General features: G+C 45.2%; 1 protein-coding gene across 3 annotated transcripts in view; it reads right to left on the reverse strand.

The window, feature by feature from the left end:
• The window catches only part of ATG4D (autophagy related 4D cysteine peptidase), a 119,083-nt gene that overhangs the window by 79,230 nt on the left and 13,155 nt on the right, over positions 1-26,698 (reverse strand). For all 3 annotated transcript variants that reach the window (XM_078639947.1, XM_078639954.1, XM_078639960.1), the window contains one exon: positions 11,522-11,695. In XM_078639947.1, the coding sequence (XP_078496073.1) occupies positions 11,522-11,695 (174 nt within the window). The remainder of the gene's footprint in view (positions 1-11,521; positions 11,696-26,698) is intronic.

The following is a 26,698-nucleotide window of genomic DNA, read 5'->3' on the forward strand; positions in this document are numbered from 1 at the left end:
GGGGTCGCATCTGTGACCCTTTGCTCTGTCCGCATGGCTGTTTTTTTTCACAGAAGGACTTTACTAAGAAATGACATGGAGGCGTTTTCAGACATATATTCAGACGCTTGGCACTCCTTATCCTTAGGAAGATTTCAACTGGTGTAATATTTAAATGTTTAATCCTCCCTTCCCTCGTATTTCCAATGTCCCTCTCCACGCAGCATACTTGTACACATGCAGTAAACCGTCGGATGCATACAGTTGCACGCCTCTAAAAACAAGCTTCCATTCATACACTATCCAGTTTCAGCTTAATGCCGCCAAGGTCTGCTGATAAATGCAACACAAGTGGCTTGAAACAGTCCAACTCCACATTGGTAGTGGCAAACAGTTCTGCCACAGGGGCAATATTGCATGATTTTTTTTTGTACAAAACATTTCATACATATTTCGTAAATACACTACCCTGCTTCACAACAGGGCATTGCAGAAGTCTTGTCAACCCTCCGTGTCTAGCAACCACGTCTCAGTGCCCCTTTCAGTTGTACATTGTGTTACATGTAGAAGATCAACCCCCTAGCCCCTCGCCCTCAACCCCACATCACACACTCTCAGGCTGCTTGCTATCCGAGTGCTTTCTCTCTGTGATTATTTGGGCCCCATGCCCAATGGGGGGGCGGGGTGGGTTATACCCAGTATAGACCGGTCGAGAGGTGAGGTACTTCTGATGGGGGCCCAGTTCTCTCAACACTCAAAGTTTTTACTGCTATTCATCAAGCTACATGTTCGTTTCTCCAGGGCCATCGCTTGCCACAGATTTGGTATCCACGCCTCCGTAAGGAGTGCCAAATGTTTTTTCCAGTACACCCTTTTGCTGCCCCTCAGACATATCCCAAGAGTGCCCTTGTTTTACCATCCTCAAAGAATGTCCCAGCGCATCCCATCAAATGCTTTCTCGGTGTCTAGTAGCCCCAGAGCAGCACTGAGAACTCCTTATAAAGAGCACGTCAAGCCATCTGGGGCCTTATGGGATTTAAATGCAATTCGCACCTGCGTATGTGTCATGGGTTCATCCATAAATTGTTTCCACTCTGGGGGAACTCGGGGTAATGTGAGGCTATCTAGATAGGAGGCAATCGCAGTTGAGTCTTACCCACTTGGCACTTAAGGTGTAGAGATTTGTATAGAAGTTAAGGAAAACTTCTTGTTTTCCCTGCTCTTTGTGTGTGTGGTCAGCTTAGGGATGTGTTCCTTCATTTGTTCTGCCCAGGATTTCCTTGCCAAAAATGTATCTGTTTTGCTCTACTTTTCATAGAAAGGCTGTTCGAGTTTCAATAAGGTTATCTATGCCTTTTCAATTCCTAGGGCTCTAAGTTGCCCTGTAGTTTATTTCACTCCCTTTCAGCCTTCCGAGTGGGTTGACGTTTAAGCAAGCAGTCTACTCTTTCCAGCTCTCCTAGGAGTTGGTATTCACTAAGTTTAGCTCGTCTCCTCTTGTCCACCATTGCTGATATGGCTGCTCCCCTAAATGTTGTCTTAAAAGCATCCCAGTGTGTATCGTAGGAGGTATCTTTGGGGTCATTATCAGTATAGTCACGATAATTTGGGCCAAATGCTCTAAGAAGACCAAATCCGTCACAATAAAGGGTGGGAATTTCCAGGATCCGTCTAGCTTCCACCAACACAACTCCCACCTGCATAGCCATTTGGCTATGGTGCCCATTTTAATATATGTTTCAATAACCCCAATAATCATGTCCCTGGATATAAAGAACATATCTACTCTAGTATGACTTGTGGACCTGAGAATAGAAGGTAAATTCATCTGCATGTGGGTAAAATGCCTCCAGCAATCTATCATGCCCAGTGCTTTAAAATGTGCACAAATTTATGTGAATCCGCGATCGTGGCATGTGTTTTTGGCGATTAATCCAATTCTGGATGCCATATCTGGTTAAAGTCCCCACCCAAAATAATGCTCCCTTCTGTCGACCCCAATAGCGTAGATAGTATACATTCTAGAAAGGCTTCCTGATGGGAATTAGGTGCATGTATATTGATGAGAGTGTACTGGAAGCAGACTATCGAAACTATCAATAATATGCTTTTCTCTGTCTTTTTGCACCTGTTGCATTTGTATAGGGAGGTCTCTTTTGAAGAGAATCATTATCCTGTCAGTTTTAGTTTCCCCGGAGGTCCAGTACTGTGTTGGGTATCCTTGTGTTTCATTTTTAAACTGGTCTTGCTACAAGAGATGTGTCTCAGGTAAGAAGATAATATCAACCTGTTGTTGGTTCAGATAACGCCAGACAAGACATAAGTTTTCATGGCGAGATAAGACCCCATATATTCAAGTTGATGTATTTAATGCTGTAATATGGAACCCTAGGTGACTATAGTTTGGCAGATTTACCTCCCAAGGGTAGTGTGATGTATTTAGTTGTTTGTTACAAATCTAAAAGTACTCCTAACTAAAGCGCCCCTTCATGGTTATGGGGGAGCCCTTGGTCCTAGGCAAGTTCGATCAGCAAGCTGTTCCACTCTGCCTCAAGGTTATGGCCCGAGGATGGTATGCATAGTACGTAGTTGTGTATCTGGCAATCGGGAATAGTGATGGTGCCCCATCTTACCTCCACATGTCCCCTGCTTGGTATCTCATTGAGCCCCAACTCTGTAGAGTAACCACTATTTACCCCACTGTGATCTCAATGCTTCCCATTGTGCGATGCCCATTTTCCCAGTTTGGTCTCCTAATACCTACTTCATGAGATGGCTTTTCCCGCTGACAAGTTATGAGTCTATTTGGAGTCCGGCTCACTCCTACAAGCCTGACCTGGCTGGTCCTAATCAAGAACCCGACTCCCTCCAATCACTCTAGAGGGGGTCAGTGTAGGGTCTGGTGCTTGTCGCCTCTCAAAGGTGGTTTCCACTGCCATTTCCTTTCTATGTACGGTAGCCTCCTTTCCTGGTTGCTCTCGGCTGGGATACCCAAGACCCTACTGCCTTCTTTTCGAGTTTTCCCAGTCCGAGTCTTTCCACGTGAATTGAAGCAATACACAATTTGTTTTTTGTAGAGTTCCATTTTGAAGGCTCTGTGTTTCAGAAGTGTGGTCAGTGAAAGATCCTGAAAGAGGGATACTTCACTAACAATAACACACAAAAAGGCCAAGGAATATTTAAAGACCAGCGGGTGCAAACTCCCACCAAAATGAACACAACAGTATACCCGGTTCTAATATTTCTAATCAAGAGATTAAAGAGTAGGCCGACAATCAGTGTTCTGACCAATATCAAAAGAGGAAAGAGCTTCCTTACGGACAAGAACCCTCACCCACGCTGAAGTGACATGGTTTATCATAGGGTTCATCATCACACCACAACGCCAGGTCCCGATCAGACTAAATGTTTCTGGAGTGACTTCTACTCTAGAGCCTTTATAACCATTTATGGATGTCTTTTTAACACCATTTTATATGCACAATACCGTCTTATCTTCAAGATACTAAAGACATTCTGAGTATCTGGATAATTTATCTTTTGATCTCACTACAGACTTTCTCATCTCTTGATGTGGAATACAGGTATAGAGAGATTGCACAAGATGAGACTTTGGATATGGTACAGTCTTTACTGCTTAACAACTCTAATGATTTTATCACACCAAGATCTTTTAATATGGAGTGTGCTAAGTTGGCTAAGAAAGAAAATATCTTAAGGTTTGAGGAAGGATTATATCTATATGTATCCGGAACATCAATGGGCACTACATTGGCCCAAAGGGGAATCTTTACATGCACAGTTTCGAGACCAACTACATTTATTCAGAAGAAAATCCTTTTTGTTTAGGTGTAAAAATATGGAAACAACATATATAGATGACATTTTGGTGAACTGAAGAGGTGAGGTTGACACTGTTTTGGAATTCAATACCCGGCTCAACTCTAGAAATACATTTTTGACATTCACTTGTGAATATAGCAAGGATACGTTGCCTTCATTTGATCTTCTTATAAACCCCTTGGATGGAGTTCTAGAGACTGAACCTATGGTCTTACAAGGGTTTTCATCCTAGAGCACCGTGAGACAATCTCCCTAGACGACTGTTTCTCCAGATAAGGCGTAACTGCTCACAAGTCTCTAGATTTAAGGAACATGCATGCAGTTTAACCACCCAATTAATACAGCAGGATTACAGTGAACGTTTGGCAGGACCAGCATTAAACAAGCATTTGCAATGCAATAGGTCTCGCATTATTAAAGTTTGAGCTATTGGTGTTGCATTATTTAGCAATACCAATAGCTCAAACTTTAATAATGCGAGACCTATTGCATTGCAAATGCTTGTTCTCCTTAGTCTTAAGAAACACATAAAAAAAGCATTTGCAATGCAATAGGTCTCGCAGTTAGGAGAGTTTAGGCTATTGGTATTGTAAATAAAAATGCCTTTTATTTATGTTTTTAAAAAGAAAACAAAAAAAAGGCACTTATTTGCAATGTCAATAGCTCAAACTCGCGTCAATGTGAGACCTATTGCGTTGCAAATGCTTGTTTTTGTTCCGTTGGGAGCTGAAGCTCATTATGTAAATCTTGTGGCGAGGAAGACTTATGAGGAGGTAAGAAGTGTTACACATGAGTAGTGAGAGTTGTTACACGAGTAGTGAGAGGTGAGCAATGAGAGGAGAGTAGTGATAAGCGTTACACGTGAGCGATGTTACACATGACCACTCAGGCCCTGGGCGGGTGATCAGTTAATATTCCTAACTCTGCTGTTGCTTGAGGTCGGAGCCTCGTCACACAAGTAGTGTCCAAACCCTTGTGTGCTGCGGTTTTCACGATTACTACTTTACCACATAAATCGTGCATACTGTAAGCTGTACAGGTTCACGGCTGCCAATCAATGTGAATTCCAGCGTTTGGTTTGGTTGTAAAAGTGAAAATAACCAGGTGCTCAAGAGGTTTCTTTGCACTAACTTCTCGCTCGGCACTCCTGTCGTCCTCACAGGAAGAATTGTGCCGAACTCCTCGGGAGGGTTCCTGGGTGCAATGGGTGGGGTGGGGGCAGGAGGCAAGTTATAAACTTTATTCGATTGTTCATAAAAACATCATAAGAGTATACAGAATAAAAAAGAGGCACTTATGAATTAGTACAAAATCGAGGAATACAATACATAATAGTACTAAGATACGTAAGAACATGGACTAGTAGCAAAGGATTTGGACCCATACTAAGAAAACATGCTTTTTCTGGCCCATACTGATTTTAGAATAAAGGTTGCGATAAAAAAAACAGATATCCGGGGTAGCAAGTACAAATAAAAATCTCATAGCATTAGCAGTTGTGGACACAGAATATTTCTTAAACAATGGTTTGAGGTAAAAAATACGGAAGGGTTTATACAGAGGGCATATTAACATGAAGTGCAACGTGCTTGTTTAGTGATTCCGTCACACGGACAAGGGGTGGTAGAGTATATTTTCATCCTCGGAAATGCCACCAAATTATGCACAATACCTAATCTCAGCCTTGTTAATACATATTGGTGAGGCTGTCTTGTGATAACTTTTTGGTACATAGGAATCCCAGTCCCTTCTTCCTTATTTGAAAAATAAAAAGCATGGGTAGAATAATCACTAGATTATTCTTTACGTCTGTTATTTTTATGCCTCAAAAAAACACCTTTAACCTCAAGCTTCGGTAAAACAGTAGCACACCTGGGGTCATCATGAACATCCAGATCAAAAAGTTCCTTAAAAGATGAAATGACATTTTAGCCACGGAATCCGCAGGAGGCAAAGAGCCAGTATTCTCTGGGACAATATTGTGCAATATTCTACTAACATGCGCCTCCCTCCAGGTGTCAGGCCTCTCAGCACTATTCAGCTGCCGGACAGCATGGCGGGGGGATGGGTGGGGCTGGGGTTGCGCCAAAGGGACCCAGGGACAAGAGTGCACTCCACCCCCACCATAATACAGACAAAAAGCAGGCGTCCCCTGGCCGGGGGAACAGCAGGGTCAGAAGCAGAATGAATAAATGATTCAATGCAGGCACCTCTGTCCACACTCGGACTGTACCTGTGCTGTGGGAATGGAGTGCACTGCACCAGAGCCATGCACTGCGGCATGACGTGTCCGAGCTCTCAGAACCCTTGATGCGTCCTGTCCTAGTATGTCAGCCTTTCTATGACAGGGCAGTGGAACGCAGCACATGATCACAGCTACACAGCACACTACCTTTGCACTGTTTACACTTTTTACATTATATATAAATATTTGTTTTAAATATATATATTTTGCACAAGACAGTGGAGTCCGTTCCTGTTTCAACTGCTCAGCGAACCATTACAGAACAAAGGATTTGGTTTGATATATATCTCTTTCCACAGAATCATACGACTGTGATAATACGATATATCCCATAATACCAAATTTAGAAAAGAAACTTAAAATTAACTGACTTGGAAACCACAAAATTCTTCTACTGATCAATTCAACAAATGAAAAGGAGAAGCAAAGGTTGGAGTTTACACAGCTCTGAATAAGGCGAATAAACGACTTTTGAGCACTGTCAGATTGAGCAGATACTGGATGTAAATAAACGGGGTCACACGGGTTGGCAGCGGGTGAGCCAGGACGTGGGCCCAGTTTCATCACTGAGAACACAACAGCGCAGCAGGAATTAAAAACTTCACAGCCCTATTTACAAAAGTCACCGGAGTCACCACAAAAAAGACACGTGCACCCCAAGGTGAGCCGACCACAAACTGATGCTTTAAGTGACAACTTAAAAATATATGTATTTTAGAAATATATGTATTTATACACACAACCCGTCGGTGCATCCACATCCTGCAGCCACTTAGACCCCATCCCAATTTTCTATTTCTTTTTTTAGTTGTTTTAAATAAAACATACCGGAACCCTGCTTGGCCATCAATTTGAATATATTTGTAATTATGAAAACAACATTAAACATCCTCGTTTATAAGCGGGGAACAAATGTGTAGAGCCCCGATCTCTGCAGCGTCCAACAGGCAGAGCCCTGTCCAAGCCAAGAGAAAGCTGAAATAAATGCATGTTTTCTATTATCCGAAGTGCAATGTTTAACATGTGCTGAAACCGTAATGGGAGGTTGAGCGCTGCCTCCCGAGCCACCGACAGAGCAATAAAGGGTCTTAAATAACAGCTATTAGCAACCTCTGGAACTTCACCCTCAAAATAGCACAAACAATAAAAATGTAAGACTAGAAAAGTGTACTACAAATCTAATGTAACTGGTGCTCACATACAGCTCCAATAACTTCCAGTCGTTTTCGCGCTACATCAACCTGCAAAAAAAACAAGGCATACCAGCAGACGCGAATGACACGCGTTATTATTGTAGCGTCAAGAGGGTGGTGAGCGCTATAACAATGTGCAGTGTTATCAGTGTTTAAACTCACTTTCATGGTCTACTCGTGTCAATATTAGGATTTTATTTCGGACTACAATTCTTCACCAGTGAGATGGTGCACCCACCCTGGAGACCCCTGAAAGCTGAGGGAGACCTACTTCAGTGGGGATTTTATTCATGGGCGCGAACTCGGCAGACAATATGCATTTAAATGTGCCTGCATGGGAGGGGCGCGAATTCCAAGCAGGCGGCTGGTGTGATGATTTACTGAGCACAAAGAGACGTTTGGTTGGCCAGGGGGTAAGATTTGTATGTGTAAAGGATAATTAACAGATTTTCCAGGGGGGCTGGAGGGCTTGGGTGAAGGCAAAATTAACGAGCGGAAAAGAAAGTGAAATAGCTGCTGGCGACTAGCAGGGACCCATTTTAAACAAGACGTCAGCGCTTCTTTCCTTCCGTTGCTTCCCTGAGAAATGGATCCAAACATTAACAATTCAGTGAGTGGTGCGTGCACGCCACAGCGAGACGTGCTTTTTCATTTCTCGTGCCCATTTCTGGGCACGATAATTGAAACCACACGGCCTATTGGTGTCTATTACGCGCAACAAGCGCGTAAATGACACCAATAGGCTGTGGGTGGAGCAACGCGCCTGCCTTTGGCCAATTGCGTGCAGTCTTTTATAAAAAGACGCACGCAAAGGCCAATGGGGTAGCACAAAAGGAATCGCACACGCACGAGCGTGTGCGATTCCTAGGTCAGTGCTAATACCCTGTTTTTCACTCACTAAAGGTCTTGCGCTGCGCGAGCACTGCTGCGCAGTACAACGCAGGCGTGACACCTAAAAACGAGCAAGGAAGAACAATCACTCTGCGCTACTTGAAACCAGACCAAAGACATCTCAGATAGACTGGTGTTTGTCAGCACATTTTGCAGTCGATCTCAAACGGGTGGTACATAAGAAATGGAATATAGGCACACTGACACTTCAACAACCTGAGTTTGCATTTAAACGCAGCCAGAATTGAAGGACAAATAAGTACAAAATGAGACCCTTGCCCTGAAGGTCACAAAGTCAGGAGACCTTATGGATGTTACCTCTGGTAAGAGGCCCTTTCCCGTGTGGTTCTTGTGGAGTATGCAGTTACACTACACACAGTACACATCTAGAGTAAGGATTGACTATGTCTTGGGAGTTACGACCACATACTAACTGCAGCAGTGACAAATTCACTTATATGATTTTTAAAAAATGTTTTTATTGCATTTTTCATAAACAATTGCCATAATATCCATATTTAGGAACACGTGAAGTAAGAAATAGTGAATGTCGATATGGCGGCAAACAACTAAAAAACATACAAAAGTAACAATGCAGGAAAGTACAGTAAGGAAAAGTGAAAGAAAAGTGGCATTCATCATGATCAGCTAGCAGTTACATCATTTACTGTACCTGCACTAGAATATCTGAAATACTAGCAGGTCAGAACATAGAGTGGCTGTGTGAATGGTTGGCAGGGGCAACTCATTTATATGATTGACTGCTTTTGTGACCTCCGCTATATAGGCACGACAACAAGGAAGATTAGGGTGTACATTGCAGTACCTCACAGTACCCTAAGATGCAAACGAGCCTCTACTATGCCGACGACTCATTATCTACATACTAGGCATAGCATACTGCAGATAACTTGACATGGACTACATTGGACAAAACCATTATACCAGTTAACACCAGATGTGACAATTCTTATTCCTAAGAGAACACTAATGGGTATTCAGACTGAGGAGGTCATATAGGAGCTAAATGACTACATCCTTTGGACTAACCTTCCATAGATCATACATATTGGCCTATGAACATTGCTATTAAGCTCTCTCATTTCACATATGTTAGGGCATAGTTTTCTGCCCTTGATGTCTGATAAACTATTTTTAGTTCCAGTGATTAAATAGACTCTTTGGAGGAACTCTTTCTCTGTGCAACACATTACAATATATTGATGTCCAGCCTGAGCCCGTAGATATAATTATTTTCCCTTCTGTATGGGGCTAGGTGATGAGGGCCAAGTGGCGGATGCAGCCTGCTCCATCGCACTCGCTGCAAGTTTGCTTCTGCTCCTCCAGGATTCTATGAAATGTCTCAATATGCTGGGCTCGGGAGTCCGCTCCCTTGCGCGACCTCCCAATATGCTGGGGCTCGGGAGTCCGCTCCCTTGCGCGACCTCCCAATATGCTGGGGCTAGGGAGTCCGCTCCCTTGTGCGACCTCCCAATATGCTGGGGCTAGGGAGTCTGCTCCCTTGCGCGACCTCCCAATATGCTGGGGCTAGGGAGTCTGCTCCCTTGCGCGACCTTCCAGTATGCTGGGGTTCGGGAGTCCGCTCCCAAGCGCAACTTCCTAAAATGCTGGGGCTAGGGAGTCCGCTCCCTTGCGCGACCTCCCAATATGCTGGGGCTAGGGAGTCCGCTCCCTTGCGCGACCTCCCAATATGCTGGGGCTAGGGAGTCCGCTCCCTTGCGCGACCTCCCAATATGCTGGGGCTAGGGAGTCCGCTCCCTTGCGCGACCTCCCAATATGCTGGGGCTAGGGAGTCCGCTCCCTTGCTCGACCTCCCATTATGCTGGGGCTAGGGAGTCCGCTCCCTTGCGCGACCTCCCAATATGCTGGGGCTAGGGAGTCCGCTCCCTTGCGTGACCTCCCAATATGCTGGGGCTAGGGAGTCCGCTCCCTTGCGTGACCTCCCAATATGCTGGGGCTAGGGAGTCCGCTCCCTTGCGCGACCTCCCAATATGCTGGGGTTCGGGAGTCCGCTCCCAAGCGCAACTTCCTAAAATGCTGGGGCTAGGGAGTCCGCTCCCTTGCGCGACCTCCCAATATGCTGGGGCTAGGGAGTCCGCTCCCTTGCGCGACCTCCCAATATGCTGGGGCTAGGGAGTCCGCTCCCTTGCGCGACCTCCCAATATGCTGGGGCTAGGGAGTCCGCTCCCTTGCGCGACCTCCCAATATGCTGGGGCTAGGGAGTCCGCTCCCTTGCGCGACCTCCCAATATGCTGGGGCTAGGGAGTCCGCTCCCTTGCGCGACCTCCAATATGCTGGGGCTAGGGAGTCCGCTCCCTTGCTCGACCTCCCAATATGCTGGGGCTAGGGAGTCCGCTCCCTTGCGCGACCTCCCAATATGCTGGGGCTAGGGAGTCCGCTCCCTTGCGCACCTCCCAATATGCTGGGGCTAGGGAGTCCGCTCCCTTGCGCGACCTCCCAATATGCTGGGGCTAGGGAGTCCGCTCCCTTGCGCGACCTCCCAATATGCTGGGGCTAGGGAGTCCGCTCCCTTGCGCGACCTCCCAATATGCTGGGGCTAGGGAGTCCGCTCCCTTGCGCGACCTCCCAATATGCTGGGGCTAGGGAGTCCGCTCCCTTGCTCGACCTCCCAATATGCTGGGGCTAGGGAGTCCGCTACCTTGCGCGACCTCCCAATATGCTGGGGCTAGGGAGTCCGCTCCCTTGCGCGACCTCCCAATATGCTGGGGCTAGGGAGTCTGCTCCCTTGCGCGACCTCCCAATATGCTGGGGCTAGGGAGTCTGCTCCCTTGCGCGACCTTCCAGTATGCTGGGGTTCGGGAGTCCGCTCCCATGCGCAACTTCCTAAAATGCTGGGGCTCAGGAGTCCACTTCCTTGTGCGACCTCGGATCAGCCACTTCTAGACTGTATATTTAATCCATTGCTGTTCACTGGGGTCTCTTCGCAGCCTGGAAAGTTCGCTCCACGCCTGCCTCGCCGTCAGTCACGGCGCCATTCCTCTCCCCTCCGCGAGCGGCCCCACAGCGTGGACTCTCGCAGCCCAGCGAGTCTCCGGGTCTTGCCCAGTTTCCTATCACCTGGGCAGGCAGCTACAGCTCTCTCAGGGATGATTGGCTGTTTCAGCGCCACCTCTGCCACTCGGGGCTGGCATTTTGCGCTCAACAGACAATGGGAGCAGCAGATCGTGAGGTGTCCTACCCCGCGCATTTCTTAAAACGTCCCTCATGAAAAACTCCCTAACTGTTGTGCAATTACAAAGGTCAGTGAGGAAAACATTTTCAGTAATGGATTACAAAAGTCAAGCTGCCATTTAAGTCTTCTCCACACCCTACACAACCCATGACTCACCTCGTGTGAGGATATGCACCAGGAGCCCCTGCGCCAGTAGCATCTGTCCACTGCGTAGCATGCAGCCCCAGCCACAGTCTGTAGTCCACACGCTGCCCTCCAGAGCCTGGAACTCCCGTCGGTATGTAAGCCATACTCTGGAGACAAAGTCCTTCTGAAACCTCTCAATATCATCTAGAAGAAAAACAGAGGGGAAATCGTTAACTAAACACTCTTTAGCTCTCCAGCCTTACGATCTACTAAACTGGTATAACTTCTACAGCAAAAATTATATATAGCGAATGGAAGAAATATCTATTACTACATGCATATGACTTCAATTGGCCATGAGACACAGCTCAGGCGAGTAACCACGTCACAACATCATTGATGAATACGTAGCAAATAACCTGGTTAGAGTGTAATTACCCATGAATGACTAAAGGTAGCTGAACCACATTAATGTACGAGTGGAAACAAGGTTTACATTCAACTGCTTTATTAAGCAACGAGGCAAAGAAAAGAACCTTTGAAAAAAACGAAATTTTAACAAAAACTAAAGTATACAAAGAAATGCATTTGGAAACACGCAATATATTCTTGACGAAGCCACAGAGGTGAAATTAATAAATAGCTTTAAGCTGTTGCCATTTTGTATTAGCTTAAAAATGGATCGAAAAGAAAAACTTTAGAGACCACCTAAGAGCATACATTGAGTGTATGCCGTTTTAACAACAACCATATTCAAGGTACACAATACTTGTATGCACCAGCCTCCACCAACTTACAATGTCATGCAAAATCAAGCCTTTTCCGACTAAAGAAATCGGTCTATTATCAAAGCCATGCTTGGCATATAATAAATCAGTTACACAATGGCCTTTAAATAAAAGAGCCAACATTCAATTTCTACTCTAAGACATCAATGGCAAGGATTGGTGCCGAAGAAGGTAACATTTCTCATGGAACCCCACTATTAAGAATGTCTAGTTGAGTAGGGACACAAATGACTCAGATTTTCAAAGTTCTTGTCTTGATGTACAGATCAGTCCACGGATACAGTCTCAAATGCCATCCCAAAAACAAAAAAAATCCTTGAAATCTATCTAGGTCATCCTGTCCTCCGAGAGATAATTGATATAAAAGGTGGAACGGGCTTCTTACTCGCATGGACTGAAATGGCTGAGCGCAATCAAGATACACATAGCATAAAGAGAATACGGTGAGTTACTTTAAGAACAAGCACTGCCAAAGCCAATAGGAACCACCTATCGGAGAGTTACTCGCTTTATCAATGTCTTTAAGCCATATTGTACAGCAGCATGACTAATCGTTGGTGGCATGGCACAGATGACAGCTGGAAAGCGGAGAGTGGCATAGAGTGTGTGGTGCAGCCTGGCATAAACTAGAGTGGCACATAGTAGAGTTGTGTAGAGTAGATTGATGTAAAGTAGAGATGAGCAGAGTAGCATAAAGTGGGGAGGAGTTGAGGACCGTAGAATAGAGTGAAGTAGAGTGGTGTGGCACAGAGTGGCACTGTGTGTAATACAGTGGCGTAGGACAGAGTGGCACTCTGTGGAATAGAGTGGCATAGAGTAGGGTGGCATTGTGTGAAATAGAGTGGCGTAGAGAGTGGCACTGTGTAGAATACAGTGGCGTAGAGTGGCATTGTGTGGAATAGAGTGGCGTAGAACAGAGTGGTGTAGAGTGAGAGCAGAGTGGCATAGAGTGACAGAGCAGAGTGGCATAGAGTGGTGTACAGAAGAGTGGCATGGCGTAGAGTGGCACTGTGTGGTCTAGAGTGGCGAAGAACAAAGAGGCGGAGAACAGAGTGGCATTGATTGGAATAGAGTGGCGTGGAGTGGCAGAGCGAAGAACAGAGTGGAGTAGAGTAGTGTGGCGTAGGGTGGCATAAAGGAGATTGGCGTGGAGTGGCGCGGTGTGAAACAGTGCGAGTGGAATGGCGTGTAGTGGCATGGTGTGAGTGTCATAGTGTGGAGCGGCATAGTGTGGAGCCAGCATAGCATGGCTTTTAGTAGAGTGGCGTAGAGTAGTACAGTGGAGTGTGTAAGTAACTAAAGCATCAATAGAGGCAATAGATAGGGTGAAAGCAACATAGATAAAAAGCCATATGCCTCTATTAAAAGTAGGAAAGCACCTTTCACGTACAAGAATAACACCAAAACACTTCTAGAAATAAATAAAAAAAACTGGAGTTGCAAAATTACAAGCAAGAAAAACAAGCATTTACAATGCAACGGTTTCGCCTTTGGAAAAGTTTGAGCTATTGGCATTGTAAATGACAACATTTTTATTTATGTGTTGGTTTTGAAAACAGATAAATAAATGGCATTGTCATTTACATTGCCAATAGCTCTAACTTTTCCAAAGGCGAAACCGTTGCATTGTAAATGCTTGTTTATAATGAAATTACTTCAACACTTGTAAAACATTTTTGTGACCTGCAATATCTGGGGTCAAACACGTGCATCCCATATGGAGGAGGGAAATTCAAACGCTACATGAGAGCTCGAATGGCCATTGGTTCCATGGTCTCCTACTCTTCAGAGGAGGCTTGGCTGGGGGCCCCCCTGCGCCCGATGCGGCGCTGCTCCCTATAGGCACAGACCACTCACCTCTTTAGCCAGTGGGGGTGGTCCCTCCTGGGCCAAGCCCACAGGTGCAATTGCTCTTGGGTTCCTGAACAGATTCCTCTGCTTATCCACACTATGGGGTCAATTAGGATGGCGGACGGATCGCCACCGCCATGCAGGCGGTGGCGATCCGTCCGCCATCCTTGCCGTCCACCACCTATTTCCCCCCGCCATATTACAATGGCGGGGGGGACCATGGCGGACGGGAAGACCGTCCATCGCATTTCCGCCGCGGTCGCCTTGCGACCGTGGCTGAAAAGCTCTAATATGGTGGCGGTGTCTATCAGACACCGCCAGCCATATTAGGATGTGCTGGGGGCTAAGCATTTCCGTGGCGGCAATGCCGCCACGAAAAGGCATACGGTCCTTGCTTTGGGGGCCCGTTGCGGGCCCCCAGGGTGAAGGGGGATGGGGGGTGCACATGGGGTACCCCCTGCATTTGCATTCACAATGCGGCAGGCACCGCGCGGTGCCTGCCGTTTTGTGCATGCAAATGCACAGCATGCATTTTTGCGGCGGGTGCTGCCGCCGCAATGTTAAATATACGGGATGTGACCGCCAGGGTGGCGGTCACATCTTAATTCCAATGGAGGGAACGCCGCTGCCCCTGCGGACGGTCCCTCCACCTCGGGGGTGGCGGACGGACGCAGGTCCGTCCGCCATCATAATCGAGCCCTAAGTTCAGGCTCCTCATGAATGGAATGGCCCAGCCTGTCTGGTGTTGGGGCGCAGACGGGTGGGTTATGAAGCAGCACTCTATAAAGCTTTATGGAATGATGATTGGGTATTATCACCTTGTGAAAATAATAACACATTTGTATGTTTCAATGCAATTTTCAGCCATCTTTGAATGCTCATAAAATGCAGCCTCCATTTCCAACGTCTTCAGTTATGAAATATCGCCCGGTTACTTTTATGAGTGGGTTTATAGAAATCCGAAGAAAAAAAACGGGTTGCCTAGAGCCAAGCCAGTTGCAGAAACAAAACAGAGGGGCAGAGAGGTTTCTTTTCGTATTCAGTTCTAAAATAAATGCGTGTAATACAGAAACAGACATCTCTCATGTACCACCAGGCATGTAACGTGCACTTTACGCACACGTAAAGCCAGAGTGAAGCCTCGACCAGTCCATGTGTCTATGATCTCAGGAGAGCCAAGGTCGAGGCTGCAGAAGGCGGAACCCTCTACGTCCACCCACGAGACACAAGAGAACACCCTATTTTCTTCTTCTTTTGCAATTGTGGTTATATAGTCACCTTCACACCATTCCTCTACCAACCATAACCAAAGGCCTTTGCATTTCCACTGGGGTCCGTTTTGTCCAACTTCCTGGTCAGCATACACCCCTCTCGCTTCCATAAGTTTCTCATTTACACTTGCCTGCTATAATTAAGCTGATAAGACACGGCCAATCTAAAAATTAGCCGCATCCTCATAACAGATACCTCTTTGTGTCAGCAGATGCGCGTGGAAGCTCAGCAAGTAACAGACTAGAGCCGCCTAGAATTTAAGACAGGAAGATGCGTGGTAGTCCACTCATAAAACCCTATCTTTCTTTTTTTTCACTTCCTCGACCTCTCCTCCATCCCCGGAAGGAGCATGGAGAAGCTGGTTTATTTAGGACTGTCGCTGTGACCCTGAACACAAAGTCATCCTACTCTGTCGCCTTTATTATCGCAACGGACACAACCAAGACATTTCCACCGACCTGCTCACCAGCGAGCACAGAGCAGACAGGCTCCCCCTGCAGTTTGGCACAAGAGACAATATCACCTCTACACCCACAGGCGTTGTGTTGACTCCGCCTTGTGCAAAGAATCACCTTCAAGGAAACATGCATATCAGAAATCAATCAGCAAAACTAAACCAGAATTCAGAGAAGGCGAATTTGCTTCATGTGTCCCAAGCTGCCACGTGGAGGCCGTCTCCTGCACTCCTTGTCACTGACCCACACTTCCACATCCGTGGAACGGCCTTATCAGTTGTTGGGACGACACGCTGGAACAACAACCATGAAAATGTAGTGTTACGTAAAAATTCAAAATGCCGGCTAGCAATTGTCACCGAAATAATGGTACAAGAGCATGGCTGCCATTAATGTAGCCGGTGCAGTGGCGCCAAGGCCCTTGGGCGTGAGGGCCCCACTACACCCCAATTGTGAGTGTCTTTTCTTTGCTTGCTTTCGAGCCATTGCCCCTTTTCTACACCACTGTAGCCAGGTTTACACCATGTTGGCAAATTTTGCACTCTGCAAAGGTTACAAAGCTGTCCGAGTTTACAAACTTTCCTGCCATTTTTTATTTTTAACAAACTTTCAACAATACAAATTCACAAAGATTACAATCTTATGCAAAACTTTCATAAAGTAGTGAGACATTACCCGTTGCAACATTCTTTACTCCTAATAGAACCTGTTGCTTCTTTTTTTTTTAAGTCCTCACACTATCTCTAATCACAAGAAGCCGGCACTTAAGCGAGCGTACTGTGGCTGCCGTACATCAATCAAATTGGGCATTCTTCTTCTAGCAGATAGTTTGTTGGGTTATTGCGGACTCCTTTGCCACCCGTGAATACTGCTATAAGAAGATGTAATCATTGGACAGATCGGTAGCAAGAACAAGAGGGTTTGACCTATATAAGGAAACATACAATGGATCTTATCAGCCAATCCCCCCTCATATCTTGTCCTCCTACCTGTCCATCCTCTCAAAATATTTTGAGAGAATAGAACCTGTTTCAAACCACCTGAATGAGTCCAGCCCCTCATCTCAGAATCAACTCTAAAAACCCTAACTGGCTACCGTCAAAGACCACGAGATCCTGACTGACAAGTCATCAATTTTAGAATCAGAAAGTCAGTGGCTGCAACTTAGAAGGGCAGTGGCTTCAAAAGGGTTTGAGGCGCGCTGCTGCAACACAGGTGGCTTGGACAACTAGCCAAGTACAGATGTGATACCTCTCACGTCTACAAATGCAACACTAACACGCAAAGCCTTTTATGAACTGTCTGCCATTTTAGAAAATATACAAGCTAATGCCTGCAGCACAATCACACATTCTGAAACACAATATAACCCCTCGCTCAGCAATGCACTCAAAAACAAGTGCAATTAATATTCCCAGCTTAACGCCACAAAATGCTGCACACATCCACTAACATCGTACGCAACATCACCACTTACACTTCACTACTGCACTACACCTCAGTGGAACCATCACAGCACTGCTAGACACACTACGCACTACAACCGATTACATTTCTCCACAAAAGGAGATAATTTTTGTGTACTGCGCAAATAACTCATTATGCACACATAAAAACAGTGCATGCAATAAAAGGCTATGTTAGATTATCACTCACAGACCTCATAAATCTCTCTCGCTCACACACACACACACACCATTCACAAACACCATAGGACAACAAGCCAATTTAAAGTACTGCACACTTTTCTCTCAATGCAAGACACCAGAGAAATGGCAGCAGCATCTCAGAAACACAGCAACAACGCAGACACGAGTGTACTTCACGCCTCGTCTGCAGCCAAGCCACACCACAGCTTAGACAGAGGACACAATAAGCAATAACAACACGCCTTCGTGTTCAAACAAGCCTTGGAGACATCAGAGCATTTCCCTCCTACAATACCTATCTCAAATCATAAAGTAAGTGCACAGCACGAATCATGCTCTTTGACTCAGCAGACCTTCCTACACACACCAAAAACCCCTACAATAAATCAAAGCACCGACTCTTCCACTAGAAAGGGCACATTTCAACAACCATCCCACCGCAGCCACACAGCAAACATCCTAAGAACATTTCACTCCCCCTGACCTGCCCCACAGCACAAAAGCCTCCAGCCGCGCGTCACGAAACCCAGCAGACAAATCACTGCAATATGTGGCAAATATGTGAAAACCCGGAACCAAGCCTGCACGAACTCCCACAGCAGAGCAAGATGAAAACACAAGCCACAGCTAGGACGAGGCTCTGAAGAGACCCCAGCTAGAGCGCAGGGAGAGACTGCCAGATGACAGGGCGAGCGACAGGCATGAGTGAAGCACAGAGATAAACTGCCGAAAGCAAGACGCACGCTGTGATTACTCACGCCGATTAAACGCAAAAAGAAACAAGCAACGGAGAGTGAAAGGGGAGGGGGGCGGTAACGGGGAGGGGGGCGGAACGGACACACGGGGAGGGGGGCGGAACGGACAGCGGGAGGGGGCGGGAACGGGGCACAGGACAGCGAGGGGGGGGGGGGCGGGAACGGGGCACAGGACAGCGAGGGGGGAGGGGGGAGGGCGGGAACGGGGCACAGGACAGCCTCGGTCGGCCCCGAAAAAAACAAAAACAACTCCGCCCACCGCCGCATGACTCACAGAGGGAACGCCCAGGGAAAAAAAAAAATCGAGGGAACGCCCACGAATCTGCTCCGTGAATGACGGACAGATCTCTGTTCCAATGGCTAGCCTCCATTTATGGAGCTAGCCAATGGGACAGGGGGGCGTATTCCATTTTCCTTACCGAGATCAAGAGATTTCTCTGGAGGCGGAGCTAAGAGCTCCGCCCTACAGCGAAACCTAAAAATAGACGAGGAAGAACACATGTTCCAAGGGAAGAGCTAACACAAGAAAGCAAAGGAAGCCTACGGGAGATAAGCAATAATGGTATGCTGTCGGATGTTTGTAAGCTCACTGAATTGTAAACAATAGAACTTGCAGCACAGTTCATGTGCTGTGTAGGAGAGATCTAAAAAGAATGCAGAGCTGGACAAATAGATTCCCATTTTTAATAATATTCTGGCTTGTATACATTGAGGTACTTTTCGAATTACCTAAACAACTCTTTGCAAAACATCGGGCAATAAAGGTTCTCAGAACGCTCACAATAGCAGGAAATGCAAAACAAAAGGTGTTGGTATGAAGGGGAAATGAAAGACGTCTAAAGTTTATATGTTACAAAAAGAAATACATTCTTGTTGCAAAATATGTACATTGCTTGTATTTAAAATGATGACGTGTAAATTGGATAAAAGCTATTATGTTGATAAGTGCCTGTTACTAATAATTAGAACCCAAAATCAATCTTACTCTGGGAATCCCGAACTGGTAGGGCAATACTTTTTTTGAGTCTGCACTGCCTCATGTAGGAGAGGGTATATTATGAGGGCACACTCCCTAGAAGCACTTGAACTGAACTGAAACCGAGGAAGGGGAGCACCAACTTTTACACGTTGAATCATTATTAAAGGACACATAGGCATATGTTGTCAGAAACAATTTTGACATGCTGTGCATTACATGTGGCGTGCAAAAAGGATGTATTACAATCCAATGTTGATGTGGCCAAAGAAATAATATCTAGACTGCAGCCTTACATCTAGGCATGGATATATAAGTGTGATAACAAAAATGGACGTCATAGGTAGAGCCTGGGTCATGACTACAAATACAGAGCTATCAGATACTCATTATGAAATAAGGGATGAAGCACAAAATAAGACCGTTGAAGTAAAATATTGTGACAGTCCTTGTAGATTTCCATCCAACAGCACACCCACCTAACCAAACAAGTGTCCAAGCTTTCAATGTATCCCTTACAACAGATTCTTGTGAAGAACTGTGCCTCTTGTGCACTACGGGATCTTAGGTTATGAATACATTTCTAACAGCGATTTAACACAACAGCATACATTCCATGAATGTGTGTACATTGTGGGCAGTGTTGACTATAAACATTGCGATAGAGGCTATTTTTTAAAAGGCAGATTTCGCAAACCAAGACGTGTAGCATTGATAAGTACAAACACTATTGGATAATAGCATATTGAAAGTAATGGCTGTCATTACAAAGTGCAATGGAAAATATATGAAATAAAGGCGGGTATTTTTAAATCAGGAAAGAGGGCAGCAAGCCAGGATTCAGGAATGCGGAACTTCAGGATAAAAAAGCCTTTGAAAAGAGGAACTTACAGAGCATTCCAATAGCACCATTGTAGACCCGACCAACTTACGAGTCACTAGAAAATGTTCTGAACTGTGAAGAAACACACAAAATGGGTTTTCGCAAGAATGAAAATGACTGAACCCTGAAATAAAACAATCTAAATCCACAGGGCAAATGACAGTGGCTCCTTTGCTAAGAACTTCCCTAGGAGTCATTGGGAGGGTTCGGGGGAGGGGTAGGGTGAAACAAAGTCCATTTAACAACGAAAAAAAATTGTTTACAAAGGAACCCCAAATGTAATATTCAATTCCTTTGAATATTAAGCAAACTGCACTCGGTTCCACCCTTTTAACACCAACCACTCAGTGGAGCGCAAAAATCCCAACCTGCTTCACGAACAAGCTACAAACGCCTGATCTGACAACAATGATCTTAGGGGGCAGACTTTATAAGTTCTTAACACTACTTGGTTGGCAGATCACTTGTTCCACGCCTGACCAAGGATCCAAACAAATCCAGAGTACATACAGACTTAAAAGAAGTTTTGAAAAAACCTTGTTCGTATTGTGCGCCGGGAAAGAAACATTAGTCAGTTGATGTTACTCCACTATGCCAAAAGATGCTGTTAAAAAATAAATATCAACTTACAGCAACAAAGTGTCTCATCAGAATAACTTAAAGAAAACAAGCTTTCTTTAGATTGTAGGATTTTCTTAAGTCTAAAAATGTAATAATGTAGGTTATGTACTGTGATATTTCTGTGCGTTGCCGACTCAACTACCTTCTGGAAAGCATAAGGGAAAAGATCGATCTGGTGCCTAGCAAAAGGCTCCACACGAATAAATTGGGAAATAAACAGATCAATCAAAAATAAAAAAATAAAAGTGTGCAGAGGAGATAACAAATGGCAAATAAATTCATGCAACCAAATCCTTTGAATACGAAAAGAACTGCATCCTCTTGCACCGCCAGTAACCATGTCCAGACCTGCACGTCAGTGATGCCCAAAAAAGTATCAGCCTCCTTCACCATCAAGTTACCACTCATAAAAACACAACATAACAAGTGACATCAGGTCAAGAACACACCACCAGAACCACATAAGTGCACACAAAAAAAAAACCTTTATGAAGAAATATTTTAAAAAGACCCCAAGCATTAAATCACATTACAGAACCATACATACACCAAGGCCTTAGACACAGTCATCACAAAAATGTTTGTGAAACTGAAGAACCATACAATTTCTTAAATCACTGCCAATCGCGCTATTCACTAAATTAATGGAGATTAGCAATCAAATAAAGGCAGGATAACCACTACCCGTATAATCAATCTCCATCTATATTAATGGTAAATTGTTATCCGAATGTATTTATAATTTGCCAAGCATTGGGACCTCCTGGGCCCAATCAGATAACTCTGTGCTAGACCCTAACAGGTTGGTGAGCTCATGAAATAAAGTATGCTCTCTCTTTTATTTTGTTTATTGTTTCCGGTCAGCATTGAGCAAGTCACATATTCCTTAATATTACACATTTATACAAAAAGAAAGTAATAAAAAAAGGAAGCAAATAATTTACATTACAGCGCATACATATATAATGACCGAGATCCTTTTCTTATCGTGGTCAGGAGCATTAGTTACATGGCATGTGTCCCTTTCGGTCTTTTGTCTGTCTTTCCCGCGGCATGACCGTAGTGTGTCTTAATTGCATTACAACATTTTTCAAATCAGAGAAATAAGAACAGTGCTTATATATATTCTCATTCTATCAGTTAACATGGTTCTAAACCCCTAGGCAGCGTGGAGATATAGAGGTCTCATATTTAAACTGTGTCATCAGGTCCCGCATCACTCCCTTCCACCTGCGCACGCTGTAAATATTGTACCAGAGGTTTACCAGTAGTCCTTGGGCCTGGATGACCGCAGCAATTCTTCCTCATAGACTTCCAAGGTGTGTCTACAGTATGACATGTCCTTCAGCCAGTGGTGAAATCGGGGGGGGGGGGGGGGGGGGGGGGGACGACATCTACTACCCCATCTCATAGCAGCACGGCGCTTAGCCAGTAAAAGCGCTACAGCCAGAAATGTCCTCCTTTTTACAGGCGTTACTCTATACATCCCTAATTGGCATACTAATGTGGCATTAGGAATCATCTCCAATAGCATTATTGTGCTCCTGTAATATCTTCCCAGTGTGCATGGAGCTGCGGGCAGGCCCACGCTATATGTAATAAGCCTGCATGTAAAGCCTCGCATCTATAGCACTGGTCATTTTGTTGTCGCAGCCCATACTTGTGTAACTGAGTCGGTGTGCAGTAAAATTGGTGCAAGAATTTAAAGTGTATGATACGCAGGTTGCAATTTTGCATCAATTGTAATTGTGTACAACTATACTCCCAGTCTTGCACACTCCCCATGTCCCCCAGTAGTTCCTCCCATTTATTAAGCAATCTATTCACAGTTCCACTGTGTTCCGCTTGTGCCGCAGTGTATAGACGGGTAACCAGTTTACGGCGGATAGGTGCCACCATCATTGTCTGTAGTGTTTGTAAGTGAGACGGTTCCTCCGGATATGAGTCATATAGTTCCTTTATCGGCGTCTGCAACACTTTCATGGGGGTGTTACGTATACTTAGTGATGGGTCATCTATCCCAATTAATCTCCCATGTGGGAATACATCCGCCATAGTGGTCAATTACATTTCATAAAAAAGTCGTAGCATAACTTTTTCTTGCGTAACAGACAGTCTCGGGTGATGTGCGATAGGTAGTGCTGGCGCATAAACAGAAAGTTTATTTGCGCGCTGCACCAGTTTGTACCAAGCTCTAGAAGTGCAATGTACGGTTTGAATCCTGTCATGATGGGTAAAGGATCTCAGGTCTGCCACATAGGCCGTCAGTGGGGTCGTTTCCACGCTGTCTGTTTCCACCCCCACATGAGAAATTGAACGTGTGTGTCTGTAGCCAGTAATGAGCATATTGGGCCTGTGCAAAATAGTAATATAGTTGAAGGTCCGGTGCACCGAAACCTCCCTTGTGATATGGCTCAGTCAGTATATCCCACCGCACCCTGGCCTGTTTCCCTGCCCATGTCAACTTCTACATTGCAGTTCGTAAGGTTGAGAACATTGCCTGTGTTAGCCAGCTAGGTATATTACTAAATAAATATAAGAATTTAGGTAGAACAATCATCTTTTGCAGAGCTATCCGATCTGCCAGAGAAAGGGGCCTCTTTATCCATCTATCTATTTGCTCATTCAGTTTGATTATTGCCCTGCCGTAGTTGTCCCTTACTACTTGTTCCGGGTCCCTATGAATCCATATGCCCAGGTATTTTACCAGGTCTGTATGCCATTTTAGGGGGTAACCCAAAATTGGTTGTGTTGTGACCAGTGTCAGCGGTATGACCACCGACTTGTCCCAGTTTAAACGCAGTCCTGAATATTGTTCGAATCGCACGTATTCCCTGATAAGTGTGTTTAAATGCGTGTCAGGGTTTCGGGTGAAAAGCACCATATCGTCAGCATAGAGAGAAATGCTGAGAGGGCGGAGTTTGAATTGTAGAGCCGTCTCCGAGTGCCGTTGTCTGATCATGCAAGCCAAGTGTTCTATGACTAGCGTGAACAGGATAGGAGAGCGGGCAACCCTGTTTCGTGCCTCTTCGTATGGGACCCTAGCAGTGGGATCATTATATAATAATTCTATCCATTTCAGGAACGGCTCCGGAAAGCCCATTCTACATAGCACTGTAAACATATATACCCACTCAATCGATGGAAGGCTTTCGCTACATCTAATTATGCCGCTGCTGCTTGTATTTCTGGGTCTAAATGGTGATTCCTTTGCAAATATTGTTCGGAGTTTATGAGACGTGGATCTATTTGGTACAAAACCTGCCTGGTCAGGCAGCACCAGTTTCTCCTGTAGGAGCTGTATCCTGGTTGCAATGATTTTTGATAAGATCTTAACATCAATATTAATTAAGGATAGTGACCGGTAAGAGTCACATTTTGTGAGATCGTTATCCGGTTTGGAAAGGGCCATCAATAGAGCTTCCCTTAATGGAGTGGTTAGTTTACCTTACTCATACGCTTCGTTGAACATTTCAGCTAAGTATGGTATTAGCAAATCCTGGTATTCTTTATAAAATTTACTGGGGAGCCCGTCCAGGCCACGTGCTTTGTTGTTCGGAAGGGAATTTATGGCGTCTATAATTTCATCTTTAGTAATATGATGACTCAGGAATTTCCTATGTGTGTCCGACAACCAGGCTATACTGATATCCTGCAGATACGGATTTATTTCTAATGCGGTAACTGTCGTATGTGTGTCATAGAGATGGCAGAAATAGTGCTTAAAGCATTCCAAAATAGACAGTGTCATATAGGTCACGGTTGTGGTTGTCCACTATTTGTGTAATGAATGGCATCGTTGGCACCGGTATTTTTTTTCCTTGATAAAGCCCGCCCTTGTCTACCACCCTCACCATAGGTACGCGCTGTGAATCTACATGCTTTGTATTTTACTTCGTCTGCGGCTTGTGATTGATAATCATCCATTTTCCCCCGTATTTGTGCTAGTAGTGCAGGGTCAGTGTGTGTTCTTCCTCGAGTCTATCAAATTCAGTTGTTGCTGAATGTCCTTCAGTATATGCCAGCGTGCCTATTAATACAGTACCCCCTTATCGTGACTTTAAACGCTTCCCACAGTACTCCTGCATTATCCACCGACCAAAGAAGGAAAGGTGTCTATTTATAAAAAATAAGTATCTGTGGTAGCCCGGATCTGCCTAATTCTTTAAAGTATCCAGGCGTCAACAGTACTCTGTGGTCAACACATAAGGCTTGGCTCCTATGTGTGCTCGAGTTTGGCTTCTTGAGTCGTTCCTCCCGACCTACCCAATTCACTGGGTCTGGACCCAGGCTACCACAGATACTTCTTTTTTATAAACAGACACCTTTCCTTCTTTGGTCGGTGGATAGTGCAGGAGACTTTCCTTCTTTTGTCAAACTGAGTTACCAAAAGATTTTAAGTGTAGATAGTTTTCCTGGTCCTGAAGAATCGCAAGTAATTTACAATACGAGAGAAACATGTTGACCTACGATTACTAACAACGGACACTCTACCACGAGACATTACACTCTGATGAGTGCCGTGTTCAGTGTTTTTAACTAGGGCAGGAGACCCCCAGAATAAAGAATTCCACGCCAGGTACTCCCAGTCCTACTTTTTAAACCACATCTGCACACTTCTGGCCCCATACCCGCACTTCATCATACGGCTGTTGGATAAAAGATCTCCAATAAAGTGCCCCTTTTTAGGTGAGCCCGTTGGGTATTGCACCACCAACCCAACGAGTAGCAGCCCATACGATGAAGCATGACACCCGAGAGGGTGTGTGAGGGAATTAAAATCCAACAAATGGATTTCCAACTAGAGCCTTTGTGGGCATAGCTGGACCCAACCTGTAGTTGACTCTACAACTCCACCACTTGAGGAACAGCATAACATTACTTCTTTGAAACATCAATTCCATGCCTATCCAAGTATGCCAGCACTCTACGTATCTTCTGGGGAATTTGAAGTCCACGAACATTCCAGGACAGAAACGTCAATTTTTGGGTATTCAGGTTTGTGTCAGCCATTTCTATTGCTGTCCTTACCACTAACCTCCCTCACTGTGATGTCCATGTGTTGGTAAGGAAGAAAAAAAACATATGTATCTCTGCTCAACGTCAACCGGAATTTTCCATACATTCCTGACCCCCACCTGCCACCCACTCCGCCTCCTCGCATGCAGCAGACATTCCCAAAAAACATTGTTCAGCCCCTCCCCCGCCCCCTCAAAAAACAAAATAGGCAAAAAAACAATGAAGAACTGTTGCGGTTCACACTGAAGGGTAAGAGCTGCTAACCCTTTACCTGTGGGTAAAACCACATGGGTAAACGCGTCAGCTAGAATATTAGACATTCGACATTTATAATACTTCCACATCTAACGAGCACTGAGATAGAGATCAGAATCAAACATCAATTCCTCAATCCGGAGCCTCCCGAGAACAACAAAAATGTACATAAGCACTTGAGTCAATTGTAAGCTTGTCAAATCGTTCGACTTATCTGGTTGTTCATGTCTCCTGGACCCAGCTATCAAGCCTCCTGCGATCAGATTAGCTCTCAACGGCGTGGAGTAGGCCCCGCTTCGTAACACGTAGGACAGTCTTTAGGCCTGGCGTCGTTCAGCCAGTAAGGCTGATGAACCAGCAAAAGGGCATGGTCTATTGCTGCCTGGACAGTTCTTTAGCATTTCACCACTGAGCGTCCGAGCCTGCAAGCCCGCATTGGCGAAGACATCCTGAACCTTTCATTCCACGTCCGATGTGGTAGATTGGTCTTCCGGGTATCCCCATGGCGATTTCCTCCTCGTGGCCCTCTGACTTTTCTGTTGGAGAAACTTTAACACAGCCTGAAGGTCATTGTAGATCCTAGACTTCCCCTCATCCGTAACCCTAAGTCTGGTGGTATACAACATAGCATATGGTATGTTTAAGTCTCTTAGTTTCTGTTTCGCCATGTTGAACTTTTTCCT

The sequence above is a fragment of the Lissotriton helveticus genome, chromosome 1_1 (assembly GCF_964261635.1).
Source record: "Lissotriton helveticus chromosome 1_1, aLisHel1.1, whole genome shotgun sequence".
Taxonomy (NCBI): Eukaryota; Metazoa; Chordata; class Amphibia; order Caudata; family Salamandridae; genus Lissotriton; species Lissotriton helveticus.